Raw genomic sequence first — 10,056 nt, 5'->3', positions numbered from 1 at the left:
ACACACTTCAGTGGGGCCTGTGGAGGAGAATTTTATCGGGGATCGTGCCTAAAAAGCGTTAGGTACAGTAGCTTGAGGAGTTGTTTTAACACAATAGAAAGCTTGATCTCAACACATCAAGACTAGAAGATAATTTTAGAACAGAAAATGCCCTATTAAATGCTCTAGCAATCATTTGCTTAATTCATCCCAAAGACACAAGAGTATAGGTAAGGCAGGCACCTTTTATTATTTTTTTAGTTAAAACAAACTGTACCTATTTTAAAACCAATACCAGCATAATTTCTAGTGCAATCTTGCCATAAGATATATTGATGAGCATTCATTTTATGTTCAACTGCATTTTTTAAAACCCAGAAATACAATTGCGAATAAAACCATCTAGTCTCAGTAGCAGCATCAGAAGTTTACTATAAAAAAGAGTAAAAGGTAGATTGTACCTTTGTCTTTATTTTCTGGCCAAACCCTTTACTAGTAGTTGTTTCAGACAACTGCATTCATCTATATTCTATAGTGTTTCCACCCTCTGTAAAATGTTCTCTCTTCATTATTATCTTTCACTGCTTCAGGAAAAAGATGAAAATAGCTTGCACCCAGAAAAAGAGCAAATTTTGAATCCAGAGATGTGAGAGAACTTCGCATAGTATTTTAGTTCTGTTGCTATAGATATGTACATTCATTTAAAGAGTACAGAGATATCTGTGTTCACGCTATAACAATATGGAATATAAACATGGTATTTGCTTAAATATGCAACTTTATTAACGAAAAACAGCTAGACCTTTGGTGCTTTACATATTATAATGTTAAAGTAATTCAAAGCAAAACCATTGCAATGATAAAAAAAATTCTAAACATAAACTGCAACTGAAACCAGCTTGTTGCAGTTCTGACAAAAGGCAAAAATGCTTAATGCAACAGTATAGCTTCAAGTTCTACTAGGTATATAAATAACTGCAAAACAATGTAACCTTTTATGAAAAAATAGAATCCTATATACTAAACATATTTGCAAAGGTACTTAATATTTGCTTGAGTGGTTCTTCAAGTTATTAGGATTACCCACTTGACTGAAGTGGAGAATTTTCTAATTTAGGTAGATCTAGGAAGCAAGAAGCATACTGTTGATTCCCTGCATGTTTACTCAGAAGTAAGTTCCACTCTCTTCAATGCAATTTTCTCTCAAGTAAGCATAGGATTGCAGAATTATTTTAACTAATAACATAAATAGCAAGGATTTATGGTCTAACTCTATGAACACTACTAGGAAGTAAGGACTGTAGCCAGTTAATTATTCTGTAAGTCACATACCTACAGCCTAAGTGCACCTTAAGACACAGACAAGTTCCCACTATAAATTATTCTATTTCCAAGTGCTACATATGAAACATTACTTTTATATAGTTTGAAATGAGCAAGCACAACTCTCTTCAAGAATCAGAAGAGCCAAAGGCTGGTCCTGCCTGGGAGATATGCAATAAAATGGTATCATGAGAGCATTGCTAAACTTTTAATATCCTAATCTAAAGTATTTGCACACGTATTATCTGCACATTATTTTAATGCTTTTGGTTTGTGATTTTGTGCTGATGCACCAAATATTTGTTAATGCACCAATACCTAAACCAAATGTTGCAGAATGTTTTAATACAATTTCCCTACTTTGACGAATGTGCCTTAAGAATTGTGCCACAGTCTAAGCACAGCCTTACAGCATGAAAAATACATTCTTTTGCTGAACATTCATACCCTGTTTGAGAAAAGTAGGTACTTTGGCTTTATAAATTTTGTGCCTAAAACATTAAAATATTATTTTACAACTTGTTGGGTTTTTCTGCTCTCCCCCCCCCCCAACTGCTTAATTTATTATGCATTATAAATCACAAGCACCAATAGTCTAAGCAGCAGTGGATTTCAAACTTGCAGCTTTCAGGGAACTTTTTTCTCCTGCTGTGGGACCTATTCATGCTGGAATTATGTTCTGGGTTGCGCGCATGAGACTATGTGGTAGCTGTTGCACTGCATCAAATGAGTGTGTGCATTACAGCAAACAACACGCTCTCACAACTCTAGTTTTCAGGGGGCAAAGATCAGCCATTATACTGAAGCAGAACAGATGGGAGTGCAAGAATTCCTTGGAACACAGGTTTAAAACCACTATTCTAAGGCATCAACTCCCATAACTCAGAACCAATTATATATGTGTGTGTGTTACAAATAATATTCTCTTGCCTCTTACTGATTACATTTATCTTAAGCTGCTGTGTATGAAGTGCCAGTGGTAATGTGGGGGGAAACATGCATTTTCTTATTTTTACGTAACTTTTCCATCACTTCTTGCAGGTTGCAGGGTGGGGAGCAGAGAGAACCACAGCCCTAGAATGCTCAAAACATTGTCCTTTTCCTTTTACAGCTGGTCTCTAGCAAGCTGCCAGCTGGCTAAGCCAAACGATTACACTTTACTATAATATACTATAATATAATATATATTGTGCAGAGACTTTTTTTAATAGCACATTTCCTGCTCTCTCTTTAGTGCATAAATATAGTTTTATTTAATCATTCTTACAATGTACTATAAGAAATTTGATAGTTTTGTTCTTAAAGGCTTTGGCATAACTTAGTGCGATTTGTCCAGTTTGCTACAGAATAATGGCTACGGCAAAGACATTGACGATGCAGTTCATAGTTCGGTTTTCCCATCGGACTGTGCAGGTACCTATAGTGGATTTAAGAAGAGAAAGTGGTCAAGTTCTATATTCATTCTTAAGAGGCCAACCAAATAACCCGAACTCATTTACAAAAGATAATCCCTAGAGGCTGTCAAACATTGCTTTTGGTGACAGATTTGGGCCACAACCCTAAACATGCTTACAAAGAAGTAGATCTCTGTGAACTCTGCAGAACATACTTCTGGCTAATCATTTTCATGCTCTTGGTCCCAACGCTTGCACAATAATGCATCTTAGGAGTCAGAAACTCAGAAAAGAAGAAGAAGAAGAAGAAGAGTTTGGATTTGATATCCCGCCTTTCACTCCCTTTAAGGAGTCTCAAAGCGGCTAACATTCTCCTTTCCCTTCCTCCCCCACAACAAACACTCTGTGAGGTGAGTGGGGCTGAGAGAGTGTGACTGGCCCAAGGTCACCCAGCAGCTGCATGTGGAGGAGCGGAGACGCGAACCCGGTTCCCCAGATTAGGAGACTACCGCTCTTAACCACTACACCATACTGGCTCTCAGATAAAAATCCTTCATAGATGGTCACCGGGGTTAAATAGAATTAAATCACACTACAGCATGGATTCAGTTTGTCAACAGGACTTTGATGGTGGGTATGTGATCCAGTCCAAGTTGCCATTCCTGTAGTTGACTAAGAACCTACAGCACTTTGAAAATCAACCTTTTTGCCAATGATAATGAACAGGGCTGCTCTTATAAGGCCACAGGCAGCCCCCTGATTCTCTCCAGCTACTTCTTCTGCAAAAAATAGAAGCCCTCGGGTGATCAACTCAGGCACAATGACGTGTTTTTCCTTTGTGCTGGTGGCTACTGCTACCCCAGGCATAAAGCTATGGCCAGCTCAGTGCACTAAAACTGTATGCGTCATTGCTAGGGTTCTTTTTACATTTTGTTGCATTTTTTGCTAAGCTGCCTTGAATGTGATTTTTCTTAGAAAGTAAGGACAACGCCAGTGCTGGTGCACATTTCAGCGTTTTCCTGCCAGTACTCAGCATAGTAGAAAATGAATACAGTGGTACCTTGGGTTACAGACGCTTCAGGTTACATATGCTGCTAACCCAGAAATAGTACCTCGGGTTAAGAACTTTGGTTCAGGATGAGAACAGAAATCATGCTCCGGCGGCGCGGCGGCAGCAGGAGGCCCCATTAGATAAGTGGTGCTTCAGGTTAAGAACAGTTTCAGGTTAAGAATGGACCTCCAGAACAAATTAAGTACTTAACCCGAGGTACCACTGTACAAGTCTGTACAAGTCTGTAGTGTAATATATTTAATCAAGTAACTTACTGAGCACAAAACAAAAAGAATATAAAGTTACAACAATATGAACATTCTTTCTTCGTTACAGCTTCGAGTCATATCGGTCACTGAAGTACTGGCATATATGATTACTTGGTGATTTGTTTTTTTTAACCTTGTTAAGCTTAGTTCTTCTCTTTCAATTGTATAACTATGAATTTGGAACAGTCATGCTGAGGAGTGAAGTCTGCCAGAGCTGTTCAGCTCTTTGAACGATGTCTGCCCTCATGAACTAGAACCACCTATCAAGGAGAATAGTCTCTTATCTTTCATGATGCCTTGCAGTAAGACGGATTTGATCCAGAGAGTGAATGAAGTTCAAATACTACTCAAACTTCGGCATCAATAATGATTCCGTGTCAGATTTAAACTCATCTAAAGAAACAGCCCTTGGCCTTCAGCCAACACATTTTTTCCATGCAACCAAAAGCGATTGGTCAGCCCTTTTCATTTTGGCCTGGCCTTATCAGCAGGTTTATATCTCTTTCTCATTTGGGGACTTGGGTAAAGAAAGTGGGTAACATATAGTTTGGGTGAAATGATCCTAATTTCAGGCAGTACCTATTATATACCTTATTATATCCTGGGGGCTATATGTGAGCTGCCAATTCAAATCGCCTTTCAACTGCAGCATAATGTTTCACAACAATAAGTGAAAAGTCATTTTTTTCATGAAGTAGTTTGCTTCAATTCTGCAGGCAGGCACTTACCATCAGTTGTGGTATCCCAAAAACATGAGCTTGCTGTATGCAGACCAGCTCCACACTTCTGCATCACTGCACAGGTTACTGAAGACAAAACAAAATCCCATGTTTATCAATAAAGTAGGTTAATCAATCAGACTTCACTATTCCTTTATACAACTGAAAGGACTAAGTGGTGGTTAAAGTATGAATTAAAATCCCCTGCCTTTTTCCAAAAACAAATTCTGTTGAATTATAATATTTAAGTTGCCACTATGCTGCAAAAGCGTGATCCTTTTTCCTTAAATTTCCTTTATTTAAGCAAGCAATGAGACATAGTCCTCCTCAAAATGGTGGGCTGCTTCCTGAACAGCCCTGATATTCTAGGCTTATGAAGTCTGTTGAAAATGCCTGGCTAATTTTCTGATGCAGATAATCAACACCAGATGACCAATAAACGCCACGGGAATCTGAAAATGGAGCCCACCCCCCTTGCCAACCCGCCACATCCCATATTACTATAGTAAAATGCATAATAAATTGGAGCAAAACTGCCTTCAATGCTCTCACGAAGGTAGGTGGGGTGCAGCACATAGCACCTTATATGCCTCAATTTACTAACAAAGTATATAGGAACGTGGGTGGCGCTGTGGTCTAAACCACTGAGCCTAGGGCTTGCTGATCGGAATATCGGTGGTTTGAATCCCCACGACGGGGTGAGCTCCCGTTGCTCGGTCCCTGCTCCTGCCAGCCTAGCAGTTCGAAAGCACGTCAAAGTGCAAGTAAATAAACAGGTACCGCTCTGGTGGGAAGGTAAACAGCATTTCCGTGCGCTGCTCTGGTTTCGCCAGAAGCAGCTTAGTCATGCTGGCCACATGACCCAGAAAAACTGTCTGCGGACAAACACTGGCTCCCTTGGCCAGTAAAGCGAGATGAGCATCACAACCCCAGAGTCGTCTGTGACTGGAATTAACTGCCAGGGGTCCTTTACTAACAAAAGTAGGCCTGAAATCATTTTCTCCTCATTAATTGTAAAATTAATATTAATTGTATATATGCACAGAATCTTACCAATGTACTTGTACGTTTTCCCCAGTTTTACCAGTTGTGTTAAAGATTGTTCTACTATAGCTGCAGTCCACTGATTGACATTGTCATGATTGTAATCTGCCTTGCCCAGAACACCTTCTATGCACTAGAAAGAAATAAAATGCTTTTTAAAAATCTGATTAAATACAAGTATTAAAAATAGATAGTAGTATAAACATATATACTTTTAAGCCAGCCCCACTTTGTTATGTAAAGGAACTCAAATGTCAGAAAGAGATTCTCATTTGCCTCTTTTCCTAGGCTAGAGCTCCTAAATGGAGGCACATAAATCAGTAACTGAACTGTTTATACCATTCCCATCTCAGTGGTAAGAGTCATGTAACAAACATGCAGAATCCAGAAGAGCGTTTTAATAATCTGAATTTCTTTCCCTACAGGACTAAAATATCCTGCTGAGCTGGATATATTATTGTAAATGCTACAATTCTGAGTTGCTGCAGCATTGAGATTCAGCCAGGGTGGTCCTATTGCCTTAGTATACTGAGCAGCTTCTCTGCCGGGGCCACAGTCAAACAACAGTCAAAATAACAACAGCTACAGAAATAAATCCAATTGGCTTCAAGGACAGTTAAACAGCTCACCGGCACAGGACTGCCATCTCAGTCACCATTACAAATTGTGTTCTACAGGCGGTGTGTTTTTAGCAGAATTCAACAGAACATATACAGAACGCTTAGCGCTGCTTAACATTACAGTGGAGTGTTATAAAAGGCAATATCCAGAATTGTATTTTCATGAATCAAAAGGGTTCCTTCTATTCATGGAATGATTCCAGTACAACAGAGGCATCTCTCTAGCACAAGTAGGGAATTTCCCCCTTATACCCCTTGCAGGCCCTACTGCCACCTCCCAGTGTTCCACAATGTCCACACTCCCTGGAACAGATTGTTGAAGTCAGAGGACTGCAGAGGGGGGAAAGAATTAGCAAAAATCACCTTCCTCTTCTGTCAGCAAGAGAGTATGATCAAAGCCATTGGTCTTGCTATTAGAATGTACAAAATTTTAAACATCCAATATAGTTTAGATCTTGATAGTGCAATCCTATGCATGTCTATTCAGAAAAATGCTCCATTAAATTCAGTTAGCTATATTCCCAATAGACGTCCATATGACTGCAGCTCAAGAGGGCAATATTAAACACAGCAAGGGAAGGGAGTATGCCCCACTAAATGTAGTGGGACTTAGTTTTGAATAGGCAAGACAGGATGTCTGGTGCAAGTCTTTCAGGGATACCCATTATTACTGGAAACAGAAAACTGCAAAAATTCATTTTGTCACCAAAACACATAAATACTGTACTGTATACTAAAATGTGCAACTTACATCTTTAATAATACTGTGCGCTTCTTCACCATTGAAGGTCATCTGTAAATAATATAAGAGGTTTATTTAATTGAATTATTATTTTTATCACCCTTCATAAAATTTAATTCTAGAGCTGCTTACGCATTTTAGAATACAAAATATAAAACAGTAAAATTGCAGCTGCCACACAGGTTTTGGAAGAAATAATGAACCAAGACAGAATTTATTTATTCAAAAAGTCCACAAAACTCTCCAAAATAAGGTCCATATATTCATAATCTTCATTTATTCTGGCGATATCCCCAGCTCATGAATTTGATGCATGCGGCAGCTGCATAAATGCCAAGTTCTTATATCTTACTGAAAACTAAGTGTGTTATTAAAAAATCACAATCCCCAGAGTCCCAAATGGATTTTACAATCACACTATTTCTGGATGTGTCCTGAAATTCATGCATCAGCATCTAAGGTCTATGTCAAAGCTAATGTATCACCTTATCCTAGTGAGCAGTATCCTGTATTACACAAGACTGACACAGGATAAAACAAAACTACATCCTAAATCAGGGGTCAGCAACCTTTTTCAGCCGTGGGCTGGTCCATCGTCCCTCTGACCATGTGGTGGGCCAGACTATTTTTTTTTGGGGGGGGGGGGATGAACAAATTCCTATGCCCCACAAATAACCCAGAGATGCATTTTAAATAAAAGCACACATTCTACTGATGTAAAAACACGTTGATTCCTGGACCGTCCGTGGGCCAGATTGAGAAGGCGATTGGGCCGGATCCGGTCCCTAGGTTGCCTACCCCTGTCCTAAATGCTTTGACATGACAGTCAGACCCTCCAAAGTTTGTAGTCAGCATAGTTCTACTTAGGGTAGACCCACTGAAATTAAATAGGCTTAAACACGGGTCTGTTCTGATTATGATTGGCAATGGATACAACCCCAACTTAAAAAAATAAAAAATACCAGGCTAAGCATGTCACAGAATCAAGGGATAACAACAAAGGAAAGGGTCTGCAGGAGAGGGGAAGTGGGAAAAGAGAAGAGGGATTGTGTGTCTGAATGCTGCCACTTTAAAAATATTCCCTGGATGCGCACACAAAAACTCATCATACCAGGGAGAGCGCTACCTTTTCTCTTTTACACCATCCTTCTCTACCTGAATGAGGTTTTGTCTTCTCCTTTTTCAATTGTGTGCAGAGGGGGGCAGGCATTCAAACACGGGATTCTTGTCCGACGTGCTCCTCTTCCCACCCCCTCCTCCATCCTCCCCTGGCCTTAACCTTGGAATCCACTGCACTTCCAAATTGAGCTTCAAAGCAAAGGGAGGCTTTTTTCACTACCCTATTTTGTTACCATCATCACCACCGTCTGCCATTATTCTGCAGTGGCCTCAAGTGGCAGCGGGGACGCGCGAGTGCGCGCAACCCTCCTCGTCCACGTGAGGACCGGCGTCGCAATGACAGCATTCTTGGGCGGACTAAGCCTCCCCCGCCTACGATCCCACAAGCGGCGCTTGCGATTGGCTGGGTGGAGACGTACACAAAATAAATAAATATTAAAAAAAAAAAACTTGAGCCAGGTGACATTTTTATGCAGACCAGGCCCACCCACGTCGGAGCGAGACTGAAAAGCGCAAGCCCGGCTTGTTAAGAAGTCAGGGTTGTTGTTATTGGTTTTTTTTGCGCCACTCTCCTCCCCCCTCCACGCACACGCTTTAAAGCGGGTGGCAGGAACGGGAGGCGCCTCCGCCCCCGCGTGTCTGGAGTGGAGGGTCCCTAACCTAATTATTCCTCCGCCCAAGTAGAAGCGCGCGCCACGGCCAAGCGCGAGATCCTTTCCTGCGCTGCGCCGAGGAAAAACCAGGTCACTGCTGCCCGCCGGGGCGACAGGGCGCTTGGGCTGGGGCGAGGAAGGCGCCCCGCTCCCGCTGACCGGGGGAGGAGGGGGAAGTCCGTACTACCTCGTCGTTATGGGGGTGAAACTCTTCCATGGCCCCAGGAGCTGCCGCGGCGCGTCCCAATTCCCGGCAGTGGCGGAGGCGGCCCCGGTCCTCGCCCTGCGCTGCAGCTCCACCTTCCCTAAGCCGGAGGTGCGCAGAGAATGGCGCCACCCCCTCCTCCTCCGCCAGCTCCCTCTGCCGTCTGAAGGGAGCACTGGAGGCGCCCTCGAAGATGCCGCGGCCTCGCGCACACGCGCGCCTGTCGCTGCAGCGGCGCTGCCGGCGCAAGCCAGCTTTTTTCGCAGCGTCCGCACGACGTCGAAGCAGCAGCCCGCAGTTTTTGTAGAAAAACGTCTCCTGCCACTTTCAGGCTCAATGCGGCTTTTAAGGGCATACACGTGTACGTACATACACATACATAGACTGACGACAAAACGTTTTGGGGCAAAGGGCATAGCCTTTAGGTGGACTTCAGCCCCAACACTTTTTAGCAGGAGTGTCATAGTTGCCATATATTGCCTGTGATGTTGCTGTTAGCTGCTCTGAACCTGGTTTGCCATGGAAAAGTGACAAAGAAAAAAAGAAATGAAGGTGGAGATTTGGTCCATAACTGAGGTCTGTCCCACCCATATGACCCTTTCAGGGGCAAAGGAGCAACTTAAAATGGAAATACACTTGCCTGACTTCCATTCCCTGCTCTTTTAGGCCCCAGGCTAAAGGGATGCAAGTGGAAGTGCACTTAATTCCAATCAGACTAATTCCTAGTCTCTGCTGCGATGTTTCTTGGGGGTGTATGGGCCTCTGCTCCTGCCAGTTCGGAGGGCTTGCAGGAGGCAAGGGTTGTTCTGTGATGTCCCAGTATTTTTCCTTGCAGCCCAATCATACTTCTGAACAGGGAAGAAGTAGGGTGTTTCCATTTAAAGCTATGGGTTTTTGAATATATGATGGGAAGGAATTACTGCAGCCTTCCCTGCAAA

At 42.1% G+C, this 10,056-nt stretch overlaps 1 protein-coding gene across 2 annotated transcripts; it reads right to left on the bottom strand.

Moving 5' to 3' along the window:
* Positions 1-204: 204 nt before the first annotated feature.
* Positions 205-9,278, bottom strand: DYNLT3 (dynein light chain Tctex-type 3). Of its 2 annotated transcripts, none has more exons than XM_083438955.1 (5): positions 9,101-9,278; positions 7,151-7,192; positions 5,789-5,912; positions 4,745-4,822; positions 205-2,719 (listed from the first exon to the last, which is right to left on the bottom strand). In XM_083438955.1, the coding sequence occupies exons 1-5, from the start codon at positions 9,128-9,130 to the stop codon at positions 2,643-2,645; spliced, it is 351 nt and encodes a 116-aa protein (XP_083295081.1). In that variant the 5' UTR covers positions 9,131-9,278; the 3' UTR covers positions 205-2,642. The 2 variants fall into 2 exon arrangements, with proteins under 2 accessions (XP_083295081.1, XP_083295082.1); XM_083438956.1 differs by having other exon boundaries at positions 8,297-9,273.
* Between the last annotated feature and the right edge of the window lie 778 nt (positions 9,279-10,056).

The sequence above is a fragment of the Podarcis tiliguerta genome, assembly GCF_965153285.1.
Source record: "Podarcis tiliguerta genome assembly, chromosome: 4".
NCBI lineage: Eukaryota > Metazoa > Chordata > Lepidosauria > Squamata > Lacertidae > Podarcis > Podarcis tiliguerta.
The sequence above is the reverse complement of the archived record's forward strand: the minus strand, read 5'-3'. Positions and strand labels throughout refer to the sequence as shown.